Source organism: Rhinolophus sinicus, linkage group LG14 (assembly GCF_036562045.2).
Source record: "Rhinolophus sinicus isolate RSC01 linkage group LG14, ASM3656204v1, whole genome shotgun sequence".
Lineage (NCBI taxonomy): Eukaryota > Metazoa > Chordata > Mammalia > Chiroptera > Rhinolophidae > Rhinolophus > Rhinolophus sinicus.
In genome coordinates this window covers 52823040-52842685 of record NC_133763.1, presented here as the reverse complement: position 1 = coordinate 52842685, position 19646 = coordinate 52823040, and the positions used below count along the sequence as shown (strand labels likewise).

The 19646-nt window shown below is 51.4% G+C and overlaps 3 protein-coding genes across 11 annotated transcripts; 2 read left to right on the top strand and 1 right to left on the bottom strand.

Moving 5' to 3' along the window:
* Positions 1-2966: 2966 nt before the first annotated feature.
* RAB13 (RAB13, member RAS oncogene family) lies at positions 2967-6950 on the top strand. Its single transcript, XM_019713212.2, has 8 exons — positions 2967-3225; positions 4480-4540; positions 5390-5450; positions 5692-5769; positions 5852-5941; positions 6060-6125; positions 6226-6276; positions 6410-6950. Exons 1-8 carry the CDS (start codon positions 3102-3104, stop codon positions 6482-6484), a joined length of 606 nt encoding a protein of 201 aa, XP_019568771.1. The 5' UTR covers positions 2967-3101; the 3' UTR covers positions 6485-6950.
* Positions 6951-9515: 2565 nt separating this feature from the next.
* JTB (jumping translocation breakpoint) lies at positions 9516-12251 on the top strand. Its single transcript, XM_019713330.2, has 5 exons — positions 9516-10550; positions 10702-10739; positions 10948-11030; positions 11456-11535; positions 11929-12251. Exons 1-5 carry the CDS (start codon positions 10471-10473, stop codon positions 12083-12085), a joined length of 438 nt encoding a protein of 145 aa, XP_019568889.1. The 5' UTR covers positions 9516-10470; the 3' UTR covers positions 12086-12251.
* Positions 12252-12666: 415 nt separating this feature from the next.
* CREB3L4 (cAMP responsive element binding protein 3 like 4) lies at positions 12667-19342 on the bottom strand. 9 transcript variants are annotated; one of them, XM_074318671.1, is made up of 11 exons: positions 19211-19342; positions 16468-16642; positions 15991-16237; positions 15716-15837; positions 14366-14431; positions 14153-14248; positions 13925-14031; positions 13734-13802; positions 13547-13631; positions 13271-13367; positions 12667-13108 (listed from the first exon to the last, which is right to left on the bottom strand). In XM_074318671.1, exons 2-11 carry the CDS (start codon positions 16639-16641, stop codon positions 12918-12920), a joined length of 1254 nt encoding a protein of 417 aa, XP_074174772.1. In that variant the 5' UTR covers position 16642; positions 19211-19342; the 3' UTR covers positions 12667-12917. The 9 variants fall into 9 exon arrangements, with proteins under 9 accessions (XP_074174772.1, XP_019568898.2, XP_074174767.1 ...); XM_019713339.2 differs by lacking the exon at positions 19211-19342 and adding an exon at positions 17072-17294; XM_074318666.1 differs by lacking the exon at positions 19211-19342 and adding an exon at positions 17072-17294 and having other exon boundaries at positions 14153-14245.
* Between the last annotated feature and the right edge of the window lie 304 nt (positions 19343-19646).

Below are 19646 nucleotides of genomic sequence, written 5' to 3'. Positions count from 1 at the left end.
CAGGTTGATAACTATTATTATGCACATTTTACAGATCAGGAAAGTGATGCACAGAGAAATTAAATAAATTATCCAAAATACTACTAAACTCCTTCCAAAACGGTTGTGCTGACTTACATCCCCGCACCCTTTCCCCCACGTTTTCACCAACACTGTCTTCCCAAGATTTCTCATCTTGGCAGCACTGACACCCTTGACAGGGAATAAGAAAGGAAAACTGAAGGTTGAAGCATCATCTTCTACAACAATAACCAAAGGTCTAGAATGTCCATTTGTCATAAAGGAGGAACGAGGGTGACCGAAATGGCACGGAGGGGATCTGGTTAATTCCGAAGGAAAGGGGTAGGGCGAGGCTTGTGAGTTCCGGTCAGGGACGAGCTGGTGCAAGTTTAACAACCGGCTCTGTGGAGGAAGGAGGGCCCTGATTTGTTGCCTTTGCTAGTTTCAATGGTGTAAATATTCCGGATGTGGCTGATTTCAAACTGCTAAGGTGACATCGTTAAACACAGAGTTGGTAAGAGGTATCCACAATCTGTTTTCACGAGCAGTTCATAAGAACTGGTTCCAGTATGTCAACAATTATTGGGGGAAAAAAATTTTTTTTAATTAAAAAAAAAAAAAGTTCCAACTCACTACTGATGGGCTGGTAAAACCTCTGAGAGAGTGACATTTAAGCTGAAATCTCAAAGATAAGGAGTCAACCATGCAACAATCTGGGGGGGAAAGCATTCGAGGCTGAAGGAAGAGCTTATGAATAGAAACCCCAAGGCCAGAATGAGCCTGCCACAACTGGGGGGGAAGCATTGCTGCCAGAGCTCCGAGAGCTATGGGGAGAGCACTACCTGGATGCCGTTCCGGTGGAAGCAGGTACACACCAGGGTGCGTTCATTTCAGGGAGGTGAGCGAGAATAAATCGCGGAGGGCGAACAGTTCCAAGCAAGATGAGAAGAACAAGAACTGATGGATTTTTATCCGAATAATCCATGAAAATTGAACAGTAATTTACAGGACTGGTGAGAAATGGTTTGGCCAAGTGAGGAGAGACAGAGAAGACTCAAGACTTGTGATACAGTTCGAAGACCTAATGGGATGTTCGCAGCTGCCGCCCTCACTCTCTCACACCAGACAACGCTACCTCTAGACGTAGATCCCCCAGCTGGAGCCAAAGGAGAAGAGGGCTAAGTAAGAAGGTCTCCATACCACGGCTCGTACAAACCGACTGCCGGCAAATCCACCAATGGAAAGCACTCAGGAAGCAACTGGCTCCAGGAGCCGCTCTCAAGAGTGCGCCCTCTACTGGAGGGGTGGAGAAACTTCATCGTTACGAACCTGGGACCTTGGCACTCCGTGAAATTAGTCATTGTCAAAGGTCCTCTGAAAGGTCTCTTTCGCACACTTCCCTTCCAGCGTCTGGTGCAAGAAATTGCTCAGGACTTCAAAACGGATCAGCACTTCCACAGTGCAACTACTGGTGCTTCGCAGGAGGCAAGTAAGGCCTGTCTGTTTGGCCTTTTTGACGACACCTTGTGCAAAAAAAACAGCTAGCACACAGCGTAGACAGAAAACGTGCTTAAGAATCCTCTATGATGGGAAATATTTCATTCTCTACAAAAAAAAAAATTCTCTTCTTCCTGTTATTGGTAGTTCTGAACGTTAGATATTTGTTTCCCATGGGGTCAAAAGATAACCTAAGTATATGATTGCAAGTGGAAAAGTCGGGGACAGAAATCAGATATTGGCAGTTTTTCCATTTTCATTTGTTTATGAATTTTTACTATCAATGCGGGGACATAAAGCATTGATGCAAGTCAAAATGTTTCAGTGAAAAGTTTCAACAGTTCAACTTTATAACAATTATAAATAGACCTGTTAATTTTTCCTGGACAATGCCAGCATTTGGACTTTTTAAAAACAAGTAAATTTCTTATTGATGGCAGCTAAAAAAGTAAATAAATAAAATAATGGGAGGTGAGAGAATGGACAAAAAGGGATTGAATACCCTTGTTTAAGAAGGAACAAACATGGGCACATAAGGTAATAGAGATAAGTGACAAAAGATACCTTCTCACAACCAGCGCACTATCTTTATACAAGGACGATTCCTCTGACCCCATTGGAAAAGCAGATATTCTGACTAATTTTTTCCAAAGGCAGAGATAAACTTGTTTCTTTATAGCCATGTTCTGCATACTTCAGCTTCCTGGTTGCCAAGGCTACGCATTCACAGCCGGTTCAGTAGGGTGCCAGGAGTGCCCCGGGGCTGTGTTAAAAGATCCACGTGTCATCGGAAGAATGAGACCAGACATTTGTACTCCTAATCTCTTTCTTTCTGAGCTGGCTTGTCAGAGAAATCACACACAGGGTCCCAGAAGGAGGAAGACTGTGGGGGGCGGGGGGGGGCGGGGGGGGGTAGGGTGCGGCTGATTCTATGGTGTAATTGTTAATTTTCATTCCGTTCCACCAGGGGGCAGACTGACTCAACAAACAACCTCCTACTCCCCGGCATCCCGCTTCTTTTCAAAAGGAGCTGGGATTCTCGAGCTAAGGGCTCGGAATTCTAACACCAGAATTCTAGAATTGTCCCCGAATGAATCTATCTTCCTTGACTAGCCCTCCCAAAAATCAGCCCCCAATTTTTGCCAACTCCCAGCGCCATCCCTGCCTTCACCTTTATCCCCCCCAAAACCTTTCCCTTCCTCCTAATTCCTCGAAAATTCCTCTTCCCCTGGTCATCTTGGTTAAACTTCTACTACCCTTCACCCCAGCCTCTCTGGCCTCAGACGGTAAGAATGAGGTCAAAACATAGAGGGGAAGGAGAGTAAGCAAAAACCTGTGGGAAACGGCGAGGGAGACAGGCCGTCCCAGGCTGCGAAGGGAAAGCCCAGGACGCAGAAGGCTGGGCTGCCTCCCCGGCCGGCCGAAGGGTGGGCGGGCAGGGGGTGGGGCCCAGAGGAGTGCCGCCTCTCTTTCCCGGAGCCTGGGCGGAGAGGCAGGAAAACTTCCTGGCCCGGCTCCGGGCGACTCTGTCTGCCAACCCTCCACTCCCGCCTACCAGTGCCCGGCGCTTCCCCACCCCTCCCCCGGCTCCCCCAGTGTCCGCCATGGCCAAAGCCTACGACCACCTCTTCAAGTTGCTGCTGATCGGGGACTCGGGGGTGGGCAAGACGTGTCTGATCATTCGCTTTGCAGAGGACAACTTCAACAGCACTTACATCTCCACCATCGGTGAGCCCGCTGGCCGTACCCCAGACCCCCCACGCCCTCATCCCCAGGCTCCTGGGTTACTAGTGGCCCCACCTCTCAGCCCTCTTAGAGTGAGGCTTCTAAACTCTGGTTCCTCTACCCCTGTGTCAGACCCATCCCCCATACATGCCTCTGGTTGGTACCCAAACCCCTCACCTTTCTGCAGCCTCCAGGCAACTTGGGTTGTGGTTCTTGGTACCATTCCTGTCCCTCGTGTCCCCAGATCCACGTGCACCCTTCCTTCTCTATGTCCCTCTCAGCTCCTCTTCCCCCACCCCACCCACCTAGAGCTCTTGATCTGCTCTCCACATTTCCTGTATTCCCTCTCCCTGACCATCTCTCTCCCAACTCTGCTCGCCTCTTTCTGCCCCGCTGACGTTCAGACTTGCCCACTGCATCCCCACCTTATCACGTACTCAGTCTCCTTGCCCCTCAATAGGGGGCGGGGAGGGTGGAACGGAGTGGTTGGCTGTGCGAGAGGGTGGCCCAAGGACTAGGATCATGAATATGCAGTTTGCCTGGTGAACAAGGTGGGGACGAGGGGACTTTTGGGGTCTCTGAGTCAGCCTGGTGACTCAGCCTCCTCTGTAGGGCTCCCAACAGGCTGGGGGAGGTGCCCAAGTTTCCACTAAGAACTCTGTCCCCTCCTCCCCTCTCATCTTTCTTAATCTCCTCTGGTCCGGGAAATAAGACCAGGAGAATCTCAGGACAATTCTGGTCAGAAAGGGGAAGGGAAAATGCCGGTTTCCTAGTTCAGCCTCAGGAGGGATCTTGTTTAGCTCCAGACTTTCTTGGTTGCAAGCCTGGCCTCCGAGTTAATTCACATAGACCGGCATCAGCTCGCTTTTTCCTCACTCTTTACCGGTGAGGACCAGGACAGTGGGTGGGTACTGAGAGTGAAGGGTTCTGGGAAAACAGAAGGGAAAAGGGGTCTGAAAGTAACACTTCAGGAGGACATGGACTGACTTGAGAGAGTTGTCAGCCTGAATGGCTGAGTGGACCCAAGGGCCTTAAGGACCTTGACTCTCCCTGCAGAATCCATAAAAATCTAAGTAGAAAACAGTGTGCTTGCTATACAAACACAGTTTTGAGAAGATTCTCCTGGTTTTACACTCCCACCAAGGTTGCTGGTCCGTTCCCCCCTCCCACCACACACGTCTGCGTGTGCACGCGCACACATACATATACACACACACACACTCATACACACATGTTAACTTCTGTGTTCACTCCCAGGAATTGATTTTAAGATCCGCACAGTGGAAATAGAAGGAAAGAAGATCAAACTGCAAGTCTGGTGAGTGACTCCCCCAGACTCCTAACCAGACTTTACCGTCTACCACCTACAACCCTTTTCTTTCTATGCTGCCTCATTCTCTCCTGTTCCCCATTGCTCCTTCCAGCACTTCTAATTATTTCTGTCATCTCACTCAGCTGTCCTTCCATCTCTTTCTGCTCACTCAACTATTGTTTCAGCTTTTTTGGTAACTGTTGCCTCGCCCGGCTCCAGAGCACTCTTTGAACTTGACAACGAATGTCTGTTGAACAACAATGTGCGGACAGGCTTTAAGCAGCTAAATAGCAAGTCACAGAATTAAGACTGTGAGGCTAGTGCTCTGTGTAAATTATGGAGAGCCCAGCCAGGCAGGTGGAGAAGGGAAGCTGGAGACCCTGAAGGTGTTTACGTGCTTCCAGGCTTCACGGTGGCATTACGATGCCAGAGATAAGAACAGACTGGTACAGATTCTGCTTCTGTCATAGGCTGACCTTCATGAGTTATTTAGCCTTCCCAAATCTGTTTTGTCATTTGTAAAATAGGGGCAATAAAACCTGTCTCACAAGGGTAGAACGAAGATTCCACAAAAGGACACATACATACTATACATATGAAATGACGCGTACACAGTGCTTGGCACAGAGGAAGCGTCCAAGGACTAAACCGGAGAGACCTTGTTTCTTAGGCCTCTGTCATCTCCCGTATTAGCCCGACTGCTGCATCCCTTTCCTCCTTTACTGTTTCCCGACTCTATTCCTTTCAGCCCTAGCATGTTGCAAAAGCTAAATTCTTAACTGGCGGGCGTGAGGGGAGTCTCTTTGGGAGAGCCCTTCCCTCTATGCTACCCCCTGAAATATTCCACCTTCTCAGGGACACAGCTGGCCAAGAGCGATTCAAGACGATAACTACTGCCTATTACCGTGGAGCCATGGTACGAAGTGTGGGTCTGGCCAAGGGATAAGGGCACGAGGCAATAAAGTGTAGGTTTATGAGTACCGAGAGGCAGGGGTTGGGGCAGGGACAAATGGGGGTGCACAGTGTGGGTTGCAGAGGGCCTCACATGGCCTAGTGGTTTGATTTGAGGATAAAACTTAGAGGGTCACTTAGAGGGCAATGGGAAGCCCAAAGGGGACGAGGGTCCCAAGCTCCTCTGTGAACTCTGCCATCCCCAGGGCATCATCCTGGTATACGACATCACAGATGAGAAATCCTTTGAGAATATTCAGAACTGGATGAAGAGCATCAAAGAGGTGAGGGCAGAACCTGGAGCATGACGGGCATTGTGAAGACGAGCAGGACCCAGCTTTACTGGTCTTACCCTTTTGCTCCCAGAATGCCTCCGCTGGGGTGGAGCGCCTCCTCCTGGGGAACAAGTGTGACATGGAAGCCAAGAGGAAGGTACAGAAGGAGCAGGCCGATAAGGTAAGGGCCAGCCTGGGCAGTGTTCTAGAACTGGCCTGGGAGGGCCACGATGAGGTCGGATGGCGGACGACTTGGCTGCTGCCCTTATCCAACTCTTCTTCCCATGTCCCCCCTCTAGTTGGCTCGGGAGCACGGAATCCGATTTTTCGAGACCAGTGCCAAATCCAGTATGAATGTGGATGAGGTGAGACACCCCCCCTCCCCACCCCCAAAGAGATGGTGTATTTGAAGACAGACTTATCCTTTTCTCCCGTCCGATCTGACCAACCTCCTTTCCTCGCTAGGCTTTCAGTTCCCTGGCCCGGGACATCTTGCTGAAAGGAAGCCGGAGATCGGTGAGTGGGTTCTGCTGGGCTGTGTTGGGTGGGGAGGGGGGGCAATGCTAAGACACCTCACGAGGGTGGGTCCCCTTCAAAGTCTGTAGCCTCAGACCCTGTCACCCTGACCCCTGTGCCCTTCTGCCTGTAGGGGAGCAGCAGCAAGCCCTCCACCACTGACCTGAAAACCTGTGACAAGAAGACCACCAAGTGCTCCCTGGGCTGACGACCCCTTGCTGCTGCCGACCCCGAGCCTGGAGGCTGAGCCTCAGGGAGGCGGGGCTGAGGGGCTGGGCGGGGAGAAGTAGCAGGTGGGGCTTGGAGGAGGGGAGATGGTACCTGGTGAAAGAATGGGGAGACAACGGAGAACAAAAGGAAGGGGAAGGAAAGAGGAAAAGAACAAAGGAGGTAGAATAGAGAGGGAAGAAGCCAAAAGGGAAAGAGTTGAGGAAGTGAAAGAAGGTGAGAAGGAGGTAGGAAGAGAGGGAGGAGGGAAGGAAGGGAGCCCTGCGCCTCAGCCCTTCCCTGGGTTTCCAGGGCAACTGTAAATGTAAACAAATGATTGATTCTGTTCTGGGATCAGGTTTTAGGGTCCTGTGAGAGGCTGGCTCAGCACCACTCTCTGAACATTTGGTCCTATCCTGTCACTGCCTGGTCTTTCTCAGTATTAAAGGCCACCATTTGCACAAGTGTCCCTGGTTTGGGTAACTTTCATCAGTGTTGGAGTCACTCTCTATTCATAAACCTAATTCCTGCCTCTAAGATGGCTGGGCTGCCTGAGTTCCTGAGCTGTTGAGGACTAGTCAAACAGCTCTCCCTTCCCCGGGGCTTAATTGATGAGGAAAACAGCAAGGAAAAGACTCTCTTGGGGCCGATCTAGTGGCTCAGGTGGTTGGAGCCGAGCTCCTAACTCCATGGTGGCTGGTTTGATTCCCACATGGGACAGTGAACTGCGCCCTCTACAGCTAAGATTGCAAACAACAGCTCTCCTTGGAGCTGGGCTGCCCTAAGCAGGCTCAGGTGAAGGCGGAAGGGGAAGAAAAACAAACAAAGAAAAAACTATATTAAAATTGTAATACTCAATGTATAGTGATAACAAAAGATGAATACAAGTCATGTGTAGACACTTAAAAAAAAAGATTCTGAACCTAGAATGGGGACATACTCTTTCCTTTATGGGGTTCAGAGGATCACTGTGGGCAGACCCTGGCCCAGGACATTCCAGAAGGATTTTTTTTTTTTTTTAAGAAGGACTCCTTTTTGGGCCTCCCCAGGGGGGTGACATCCCTAGCCTCAGCGCCATCGCAGAACCTAGTCTTGTTACCCAGTGATTTGTGCAAACATCTTTGATTCTGCAGCTGGTAGGCATTATTATCTTTTATAGATGAGGAGAATGAGACAGAAGAGGTTTACTTATTCATAAATACTTATTGAGCATCTACTATTTGCCAAGCACAGTGGTCGAGTTAACACAACCTTTGGGTGGCACTTACCCAAAGGACAAGTAAATTTGAACAGAAACAGGCCCTAACTACTGAATCACAGAGACAGAAGTATTGGCATGCAAAAGAACCACCACCAAAAAACTCAGGACACAGCCCCCTTCATCTTACACAATACTTTGTAAACAGCGGAATGATCTGACAGACTTGATCTCTTGTCAGGATAATGAAAATGTCAGATTGGTTCAGACATGATTCTGTGAGAAGTTTTATTCATGGATATGATGTCCCAGGTATTTCAGAAATCCCCGAGCCTGCCGTGTGGAAGTGGATGGCACAGCCCTGGTTAGTGCAAAGCCTTTTTCGTGCTGCTGTTTCTGCTGGTAAAAGACAACACTCAGAAAGAAGTCTGATGTTCTGGGAGAAAAACTTGCACATGGATTTGATAAATGTACTAAGCATCCAAGCTTTGGTGGGGTAATGTCCTCATCTGTGGCTTACGTTTGAGCTCTGTAGTCAACTACCCAGTGAGTTTCATTTGCTCGAGAGATGAGGAAAGACTTGCATTTTATGAATCCCAGGAAACCTGACATCATCATCATACCTCACAGCAGATACTGTAAAATTCCGTTTCAGCATCGAGATCCTACGCAGTTGCTCGGTATGGCTGTTGGATGTGAGATCTTAAGAAGATCTTGTCATGAAACAAGATAGAACGGGGTGAGGAGTAACGGAATACTAGATTTCAGCCCAAACTTTTTTTTTTTTTTAATTAAGTAGGAAAAGTCAATGTTGCAGTCACATGAGCCACATTTCTAGCGTTAGAGCTCACTGGTCATGTGTGGCTCATGGCTTCTGTACTGGATAGAGCACATATAGAACACTAAAAACATCACACACACTCTCACACAAAAAATCACAGAACGTTTTATTGGACAGCACTGGTGTTGGGGTGAGTTAGGAGGCCACTGCAGTAGTCTGGGGGGAAACAACAAGAACCGTAACACCGGCAGTGGAAATCGAGCGGGCGTGACATCTTGTCTCTTTAGAGCACTGTTTTGGTTGGCTTCTCACTGGTCAATTCAACTGAAGTCTGCTGTGGAAATCTCACTTTCATTGCGTGTTTGTGCGTGTTTAATACATACATACTTTTTATTATTAATTTCAGGTGTATCAAAACTTTCATTATAGCTAAAAACTACCGAGGAAAAACCCACACCCTACTTTCTGTAACTACAACTATTGACACATACACAGACAAACAAAGGAAAAACAGTCACAAGCAAAATTAAAGCTCAGCCTCAACCCGTTGTTTTTTTTTCTTCAACTCTCACCCAGTGATCTTTCCAATCTGATAGTTCCCGCTCTGAAGAAGCCAGCTTTAAGTCTGATGGGAAGACGGAATTTATGGGAAGTAGCATTAGATATACTGGTAATTCCAAAGTGCCCTCGCCCTTATGGCGGTGGGGGAGGGCAGCAGCTGTGGTCTCTGGGCTAGAAAGGCTGGTGGGGCGAAGACGAGCCGAGGTAAGAAAAAAATATGGGGAGCAGGATTACTGAGGATCAAAATGAGCTAAGTTTTGGATTTAAAAAGTATAAGAGGCGAGGCAATACGATTAGAGGAGAATAAGTGGTTTCATAAACATTTCATCTGCATCTCGACCAAAAAAAAAAAAATGCACGTTAGCATTTCCATTTTACCGGAGAGCCAGGTAACGTTCTCAAGGCACGTGGCTAATAAGCCCGAGAACCGAAGCTCAACACTTGCTGCGACTTCAAATCTCAGGCTCTCCTCATTGCACTAAGGATTATTCCATTACGTAGGAGCGAGGGAGAGCTGAGAGCGTTTGCGGCGGCCATTCAAGCACCAGTTCTGGGGAGTCACTTAGCCATCAACATGAGGGGTGACATCTGAGCAGAGCTGAGTGGGAGCCCAGAGACAGGGAAAGGCTTCACGTTCACGGGGGGGCTCCGGTGTTCCTGCTCCCGGAGGAAGGAGCAAGTCCCTGGACCGCCAACCCAGCTTCTCCCCTTGACCATCCGGGACGGGAAGGGTGCAATGGGTTAACAGGTCAGAAAGGCTGAAGCTTCGTGATAAATCTAAGGGTTTTACGGAAGGAGCCAATCCTGGAGCGCGACGTGTGGTTCCTTTTTACGTCTCGCTGCTCACCTAGCCCACAGGGGCAAACAAGGCGACAGCCCAGGGACAACGAACCGAGAACACAGCTCCGCCGCCGCCATTTCCTCAATTCCCGCAAGACTGCCAGGACCATAACACAACAGGGCACCGAGCCAACGGGCCGCAGCGACAGCCGATTCCCGGGAAGCAGCGCGCCGCGCCGCCAAGCCCTGAAGACTACAAAACCCAGCAGGCAACGCGCGCGCCTGCGCCTCCGCCGACCCCTCCCGGCTGGAAAACCTGGCCGGGGAGCTGGGCCCCACGCCCAGGAGCCGCCGCGGGGCAACATGGCCGCGCCGGGAGCGGAAGCGGAGGTGAGGGGGTTCTAGGGCCGCAGAGCCTCTCGCGAAGACCTGCGGGCCCGCACGAGGGAACTCACGGCCCTCGCCAACAAAGGCATTGGCTTTTCTCGCCGTGGCCATGGGCACGTTCCAATAGGGCCTGGGACCCGAGGCAACCCCAGCGTTTCGCAGCCTGACCTGGAGCCTCCCGGGCGGCTGCAGAGGAAAGCGCCGCTTCTGCGCTCAGACGGAGGCACGAGGCCAGACACGCAGGCCCCACCGTCCCGCCTGGTGCGACCCCGAGCACCCCATGCCTGCGGGCGCGGACACGCGTGGCCTCCCCCAGGGCCGCTACCTCTGGCTGCTCTGCGCTTTCGCCTTAACGCTCTGGTGAGGCGGGGATGAGGGCAGGGAAAGGGAGGGGACAGAGGTCCCGCCGTACCCGCCCCCGGGGATGAGGGAGCGCTTGTGCCTCCACCGCGGGGGGCGAGGGGTTCCCTCTTTTCTGATTTTTGCCCCCCTGTCCCTCTCACCGCTGCAGCCAAGCGGACGCCCCGGTGCAGGAGGAGAAGCTGTCAGGTGGGTGATGGTCTGGGAACCGGACGGCCCCGTAGTTTTGGTTGTGCGTTGTGGTGACATCCTGCCATATGTCGGGAGCGCAGGGAGCGCCGGGCGGCATCACGTGGAACGCGGGCATTCGGTGGTGCTGGGAAGTGCGGTGGGCAGAACCTTGGGGGGAAACACTTTCCGAATGAGGTCTGGGGCTGGCATGTCTCTCCCCTTTTAGTGAGCACCTCAAATTTGCCGTGCTGGATGGTGGAAGAGTTTGTGGTGGCAGAAGAGTGTGCCCCGTGTTCTAGCTTCCAGGCTGTGAGTATCTGTTTTCTCTCCCTTTTTTCTCACATCTAATCAGCCCCTACATCTGACGAAGTATGTCGTTGCATTGTCTTGCCATCTTTTTCCTTGCAGTCTCGGTGTGTGTCCAGATCTGAACCTGTCTTCCCCCCCGAAAATGTGCCCTTTTCTTTCCAAATTCGCGGCAGCATTCAGCTAATACCCACGTCCTGTTCATTTTGAATCCGCAGGCTCTGGAATCTGTCCCTGCCTCTCCTAGACCATTGCCCCTGAAGTAGTCTTTCAAACACATGTCCTAGTCACGCGGCATCCCCATCAGAACTCTCCCTTAGTTCTGTGGCCTGACAGCTCTGAGCCCCAGCATGTGGGCACCTGCCTGTTCTGAAAGGCAGTCTTTCTGCTTCTTCCTAACATGCGCTTTGGTCCTTTTCTCCTGGCAGAAAACCACCCCTGAGTGTGGTGCCACAGGCAATGTGGAGAAAATCACATGCAGCTTATCTAAGAAGAGTGAGTTCAAAAGGCAAGTGCTGTGTCTCTTCTAGAAACCTCTTAGGTCACCTTTGCTCCTATGACCTTAGGTAGACAGTTCCACCTCTTCCTCTTGGAGGTAGTGTGGCATATTGGAAAGGGGAAGGGATTTGGAGCCAAATTACTTCAACCCACATCCCACCTCTACTCCTTAGCGCTATGTTGTTGGCCATATTTTCTCATCGGTAAAATTGGTTAATACCAGCTCTGCTGATCTCACCAGAAAATAAGTGAAATGATATATTTGAGTGGGATTTATGTACTGAAACACATTAGAAGACTGCCTCTGGTTTCCTCTTTTCCCCTGGGATGTATCTTGGTTAGGAGATTGGAAGGAGAGGCCGTCTGGCCTTCCCTGGGAGTAACTGTTTCTTCCCGCCCCCAGCTGCCGCTCAGCTCTGATGGAACAACATTTATTCTGGAAATTTGAAGGGGCTGTCGTGGGTGTGGCCGTGGTCTTCGCTTGCCTTGTCATCATTCGTCAGCGACAGCTGGACAGAAAGGCTCTGGAGAAGGTCCGGAAGCAAATCGAGTCCATATAGCGACCTTCTACCGTTTTATATGGGTTTTAAAGACCTTCCCTCAGACAGAGAAGGTGGAACAGACTGACTCGTGCCCTTGGTTTTGGGGAACCTTGTGGTGGCACTCCTTGCTCCTGTCTTCGTCGTCTAGATCATTAATGAGCAGAATAAAAAGTATGAAATCGTTTCCTTCCCTACTGTAATTTGGTTTGAGGCAGGAAGTCATGGGGGCAGAGAGGGAAAGAGGGTGGTGGCTTTCAGCCTCAGTTTACCAAGTACCTGTGTTCCCCCTCTTCTACTACTTATTTAAAACTTCGGGGGCCGGCCCGGTGGCTCAGGCGGTTAGAGCTCCATGCTCCTAACTCAGAAGGCTGCCGGTTCGATTCCCACATGGGCCAGTGGGCTCTCAACCACAAGGTTGCCGGTTCGACTCCCGCAAGGGATGGTGGGCTGTGCCCCCTGCAACTAGTAACGGCAAGTGGATCTGGAGCTGCGCTGTGCCCTCCACAACTAAGATTGAAAGGACAGCAACTTGACTTGGAAAAAAGGCCTGGAGGTACACACTGTTCCCCAATAAAATCTTAAAAAAAATACTTCGGGGATATGATTTCAGCAAAAAAACTTTATTTCTCAGCAAAAACTTCTGTTTCCCCTCAACCCTATCTCCAGAGAAGAAATAAAGTCACAGATACATAAAAGTATTTGAGGTGCCCTCTCTCATAGGCAGACTGGGCCTCAGGGTACAGACATGTAGAGCGTCCGGATGTCACTCTGACCCCTGAGGCCTGAGTGGGAAGCTAGGATTCCTCGTGATGGGCGCTGGGCCAGGAGGTGTTCAACCCCCGTGAGAACTTCACATCTCATCTGCAAGCAGCACAGTTCTCACCTGCCTGCCGGGGCTGGTCTGCCCTCCCTTCTCAGGCAGTGTCCTTGTTGAGCCATTTGCACCCTTGGCCCCAGGTGGCCCCCCCAATCTGGACTCTACAACTGAGGTCTCCCAATCTTCTGTCATGTCCTTGTGAGTCAGGATATTTCGGGAAATCACTGTGGGATGAAGGAAAGGGCAGTAGTAGAGTGCTCCCTTGGGTGGGGGGCCTAGACAGCAGCGGCCGGCCCTCCCTCGCTCCCTCCCATTCCTTGAGGACCCTGGGGAGCAGACCCCTATTTGCTCACTAGATAAACAGGCTTTCCCTGCCCTCGCCTCACCTCCGCCAGGCTGGTAATCCTTAGGCCCGGCTTCTGTTAGACCTTGAAAGGGGCTGAAACTGGGCAGGATGATGAGAGCCAGGGAAAACAGAAGGATCTGGGAGGAAGCAAAGAGACACTTGGGCTGCGGGGACAGTGACAGTGACAGAAGGGAGCAGAGGGCAGCGGGGGTCATCAGGTGGGAAGGTCGGTATGGCTTAGGAGTGGGTACGGGGTCGGGGTCGGAAGTGGCAGCGGGTGGTGGAGGTGGGGGAGACGGGACTAGGCTGACGGTACCAGAACACATGTGCTGGTCTGGGCAGCTTTGTTGGAGGTCTGCGTGATGACCATCTGCAGCTGGCGGAGCTGAGTGACCAGGGAGCTGGCACAGGAGGGAGGCTGGGTTAGACCTGGGACCCAGGGCCCTCGCGAGCGGGGAGCTGGGTGCTGCACCTTCCCCAGCGCACACAATGCTTTCACTCACACGTTGTGCCTCTCCAGCGCCTGGACTTTTTCCTGTAGTTTCTGGTTCTGTGCAGAGCAGGCAGCCACCCTACGGAGTGTGCAAAGGTGGGACGGGGTTCTGCCATCGTGTGAGTCCCTGACCTTGCCTGCCTGCTAAGGAGGGGCCCAGACCTGGCCCTCGCGGAGGCGGAAGCGCGAGCCCAAGCGCACCTGCTCTCCAGTCCGTCGATGTACTCTTTCTTGCGCCGCCGACTGTCCTGCGCCGACTGCTTGTTGCGGATTTTCCTCCTGACCTTCTTCAGGACCCTCTCCTCTGCCTGGGGGCCCAGGCTGTGTCAGTCCCAGCCCTTAACCGCCCCCACCTTCCCTGTGATCCTGGCTCCTCAGAGGCCACGGTGGGGCCACTGGGTTGGAACACCCTTTGGGGAAGCCTGTTACCTTGGTGAGGGGCAGGTGAGAGGGCAGGGAAACCCCTTCCTGAACCAGCAGACGCTTCTCCTCATCCGTCAGGAACAAGGCCTGGCAGGGCAGCTGCTGGGGGACCGGAGCAGATGAGAGTGGTGAGAGAGTCACCCCGTTTCCAGCACCCAGGCCTCTCCCCCTGCATGCCTTCTAGAGAGTGTTTCCCATTTGCACTGAGAAATAACTAACCATGAAACGAGGTGAGGGTGGGGACCTGAATTCAGGCAGGCTCTGGATGATGCCCAAAGGGACCTCCTGAGGCGGAGAAGGGAGAGAGGAGGTGGTTTTGTCAGCCTTTGCCCACCGACTGGACCTCAGCACACTGAGCAAGCTAGGGAGAGCCTGTCCCCGGCCACATCTCCCCGGACCGTAGGGGTATTTGAAGAGGACGTGGAGTAACTCACTAAGGTAGGGTTTGCTTATGCTTACCGCAGGCAAATCACTCACTGTCAGCCATTACCTTCATTTGGCAGTGTGTTATCCCGACCACAGGGCGCTCCCTGGGGCAGCGGCCCACTCTCACCTAGGGGCTGAGCCCCACATTTCAGACGAAAGCTCTGTCCCCTCCCAACTCCCTAAGGGTAACCAGACTGACCAACTTCTCATAACAGAGCACTTGGAGAGGTTCATGGGAGCCCACCAATGGAGTGACTCGTTCTTTTTGGAAGATTTATGCTTCACCTTGTGACTTAAGAGGAATTTGCTTTTGCTTTTGCTTTCACTCCCTGAACCATTCCTTCTGCCTCTGCCTCTGCCTGGTCTCCCTTCTTGCCCTGTGACTATTTGGTGGAACTGTTAGAGGGGTGTCCCTCCCAAGCCTCCTAGTCAAAACCTCTGAGAATGAGGCCTGGGGTTTTTTTTTTTAAAGGACAGAACTATAAATTCCCCAGTGTTTTCAACGCACACTCAAGTTTAGAAGCATCAAATGTTTTAAGGTCCCTCAGCCCAAGATTCTGAGATGCTGGGCTCGGCTTCTGATCCCAGCTTCAATCCCAGATCGGCAGCAAGCCTAGAACCTGCTCCCTGCCTTTTGCACACAAGGAGTTCCTTCCAAGATAAAGGCAAGGCCCCCTCCTGTCTCCCACTGGAGGAACCAGCCCAGCCAGCCTTGGGAAGGCATGTGATATGTTCCCAGCTGCCCCAGGCAGAGGGTGCCTGCCGGACAGTGGTTCCAGTGGAAAGGTATTTGCAGTTGCTTCTCTGACACCCTATGCCCAGTGACCAGTTGGATTCCCAGGCGGCCTGTCCCATTTCCGCATCCTGACCCGAGGCTGAGACAATCCATAGCCCTGGCTGAGCAAACCACACCGAGTCCAGGCTTCTCCCTCACCCCACCTCCTGAATTGAGTCCTCGCCACCTTACCCCCCCCAAAGGTCTGTCTCCCTAGTCCTTTCCTGCTCTTAAATTGCCCACATCTCCCTGACCTTCAGGCCCAATGCCACAGCACTCAGGCATCAGTTTTCCCTCCCTGACCCCCACTGCGTGGGTATGTATGTGTGTATCAGGCAGGACTGGATCCAGCCAAGCCCGAGACTCACCAGGGTTGAAGGAGGCACTGGGTGTACAGCGCCTGCTCTGGGCATGATGTGGGCATGGACATCAAGGGGCAGCTCGCTGACCATGCAGGCATCCGGCACCATAAGTGGCGGGCTCCACTGATCTGAGGAGACAGGTGGCTGGGAGAAGAGTTGGCGGGTACACCCTGCTGGCAGCAGGGCCTGGGGAGTGGCACAGGCTGGGGAGACCCTCTTAACCGCAGGGCTAAGGCAGGATCTGAAGGGTCTTGGTCCCCTTCCCACAGAACAATACTGACCTAGCTGGATGGAGATGAGCCCTACAGCTGGCCCAGCTTCCCCCTGCATCCTCTCCAGGGCCCCGGCCTCATAGACAACCTCATAGAGGGTAGGGGAACTGGGAGCCTTGGCGGCAGGTGGACTGTCTGGGTGACCAGGGTCCTCGGAGATTTCACTGTCGCTGCCAGGAGATGCTTCTGAGCAGTACACTTCATTGGGGTCAATGAAAAGCTTCGGGAAATCTTCAGGCTCACTCTCCTGAAGACCCTGTATTAGAAGAGGGCATATGTGTGTACAGGGAAGAATTCTGCAAGTCCTTCCTGATATCAAACCTCGATCCTTCATACTTCAACTTAGTCCCTCCTGTTCTTGAACATGGAGATAGTTACTAGTTCACGTCTATTGTAGGAGCACTGTCTTCAGACCTCTGTCCAAGTGTGGGCTGAAACCTCTCAGAGCTGTGTCTTAACCCACACCCACTTCCATTTGTCACTCACACAGCCATGGCCCCCACTGGACTCCCAGGCTTGCAGCCCCTGTTCTTGCAGCCTAGTTACTGGGACCTCTGAAGGTGGACAGTGGAGTCCCCGCTCCAGGAAGGGTCCTGTTGAGAAGACATCATCCGGGGGCTCCAGCCACACATCCAGCAGGTCAGGGGTTCCGAAATCCATCCTGCGGGGAGGCATGTGGAGGTGTGGGGGAGAGCTGCAGGAGGATGATTGCTCCCCCCACAACAACACACACACACACACACAGATTCTGGGTTCCTCTCGCTCCCTCTTCCATTATCCCCCTTCCTCACCTGTGCAGCCCCTCACCTGTCACCTGGAGATTTCGCCTCGGGCCTTATCTCTGTGGTTCAGATGAACAGGCCCCCGGGGTATTACCTGTTCCGAAGAGCCCAGCCCTGCCAAGCCAGTCTAGCCCGCTGACCGTCCCAAACAGTACACCTTTTCTTCTCTCCAGGATCTCGCATCCTGGACCTGCCCAGCCAAACCCCGCCCCCAGCCTTACACTAGGAACATGGGTTGCACCTAGGCGGGAACCACGGTAGGGGCGCTGACTCTGGGGGTGAAGAGGCTGAGCGTCCAGGAACCAGACCTGAGGAAAACGTCTATAGACAGCCTCGCCCTTTCTGCCTCAGTTTCTCCTAGTGATAGCAAATCTTCCTGAGGGTTTGGTGTCTCTTCAGGGAAAGATAGAGATGGCTGTGACTGGAGCACAGGACGCTTGAGAGCCTGTTCTCCGGCCATCAATTTTATAAGAGGGAGACCACCGCAGGAATGAAAACAAAGGAAAAAGTCAACAGGATTGCTCAAGATTTACGGAGGTACGCCCCCTCCACCCCGCACCCCGTCGCGCCCTGCCCACACTTGAGTCTGATTGGAAGATGAAGATGTAGAGGTTTTGATGGGCAGGGCATTGAGCCAATGGAATTACCCTCTCGAGGCCCGCTCCGACGTAACTGGTCAGAATAGGCTGCCGGAGAGGGAGTGAGGCCAATCGGGCCGGAGCATTTATTTGTCCCGCGGGGATTGGGTTCCGCGGGACCAAACGGAGGAGGGGAAGAGCCAGATGACTCGTAGGGAAGGGGAAAGTTTCCGAGAGTGTGGGTAGCGGCTTGGTTTGGTTTCTCTTACCACGTGACTCGGAAGCCCAGGTTATTACCCAGGCGGGGAGTAAATAATCTGTTGACCCAAGTTAAGTGACAGAGCTTTGACTCAGCCGGCGGAAAGTCGCGCAATCGCGGGGTGTACAAATCCGTAATCTGTGCATTATGCTCTTAATGAAGAACAGCGGTTACACATACTCACTCACAGGACTGTTAACTAACGCAGGGACGCGGGTCTGGAAAACTACAAAATGTTAAAAAATCATTGGGGTGTGCTGTGGGAATTTGTCTTGTCGTTTACGTAAAATTCCCAACAACAGTGTATACCCTGCATTTGTATAGTTTACAAAATGTTTTCATACACATTGTTCTCTCATTTAATCCACAACAGTTCTGAGCTAGAGAGGGCAGGTAGTAGTTTACTAATTTTACCTATGAGAAGACAAAGATCTGTGACTGGAATGTAGTAATACCAAAACTCAAGATTTAAAAAAAAATTTTTTTTGCCTTGGTCTAGTGACTGATGACCCAGGAATTCACTTTAAATAAAATAATGGAGTTGTACTGATACAGGTATGATTTTCATCTGCCTGCCTCCCAGGTGTCCTTCAGATAAAAGGGAGCTGGGTGACTAAAGCAAGAAAGTTTGAGGTGTCGATCTGGAATTCAAATTGGTATCCTGTTGAAAATTTGAATTGGCTGAGAGTAATGACAGGAACAGGATCTAATATTTACTGAGTAGCTATTGCATGTTACTCAGATAATTCGCACAGAAAGTCACAGCTGGGAGAGAGAAGTTAAGTAACTTTCTCAAGGTTACTCTGTAAGTAGCTGAACAAAGATTTGGATGCCTGAGCCCATATCCTTTGTACTAAGCTATCTTGCTGGAGTTTTCTCAAATTTCTCAGCTCTGTCTTTCCTGCTCATCTCCCTGCGTCTTGCTCAAGTAATGAAAAGACAAAGCAGGCTTGGTAGATCAATGCCGAGCTCTGAGGAAAGGAGAGCTGTCCTTGATTAGATTTTTCCTAGAGCGAGAAAGGTTTCAAACTGCTTCCTTCAGGCTGCATGTGCAGAGATGATTAAGTGGAAAATACAGTCAGCTTCCATTAATGTTAGAAGTGGAAGGAAGCTTTGGTTATCATCTGCTAGTCTAACTTCCCTCTTCCAACCAACTTATCAAGCTCTGAAGAGGGAACATGATTTGCCTAAGATGAGACACCAAATTAAGGTATCGCGGGGACTAGTAGTACCCAGGTGTCCTGGCTCCCAATGCGTGATTCCTTGTTAATGTTACCAGTTATCAATAATCTGTCACAGACAGAAAGCATAATTTGTCACAAACCATAGAGCACACAATATTCTCTTAAATACTCTGGAGTCGCCTCTAACAGTAATTTTTATCTTTTAATTAAGAGATTAGAACAGCAATGATAATTATGACTAACTGATGAGACACCAGTACCCCATGTCACTTACATCCTGATCTTAAGAGTCCTATATGATTCCTTTCTCCTAGACCACCTCCCTCAAGACTCCCCATATTCCCCCTTTTCTTAAGGAAGTTACTTATCAGAGTCTTATCAGAGGCATCACTCTGTCCCTTCTTTAGGCAATGAGGCCTTTTTCACCTTTGCAAAAAGAACAGGTTGAGCCCCCTCCTTATGTTCCTCCGTTGCAGCCTACCCTCCCATGAGGCTAGAAGACGATTCTGGTAACACAGGATGTGGGCCAAGAGGATCCAGGTGAAAGAAACAGGGAAGGTCCTGGGCTGAAAATACCTTGGCACATTCAAAGAACACAAAACAGAAAGGAGGCCAGCAGGGCTGGAGGGAGAGGCCTTGGAGAGTTCTTGGAGATGAGTTTGGAGGGAACCCAAGCCAGATGCCTTGAGGCAACGGTAAGGATGGTAAGTTGGAGTGCGCTGGGGGAGAAGCGTTTCACTGACAGGGGTTTCAGCACCCCAAGAGCTGGGTCCCACCCCTTCTTTTCCCACTTCAAGAAGGCTGAAGGCTGTAGAGAAGTCAGCTCAGGCCACTGGCAATCAGGAAGGGATGATTTTCAAGA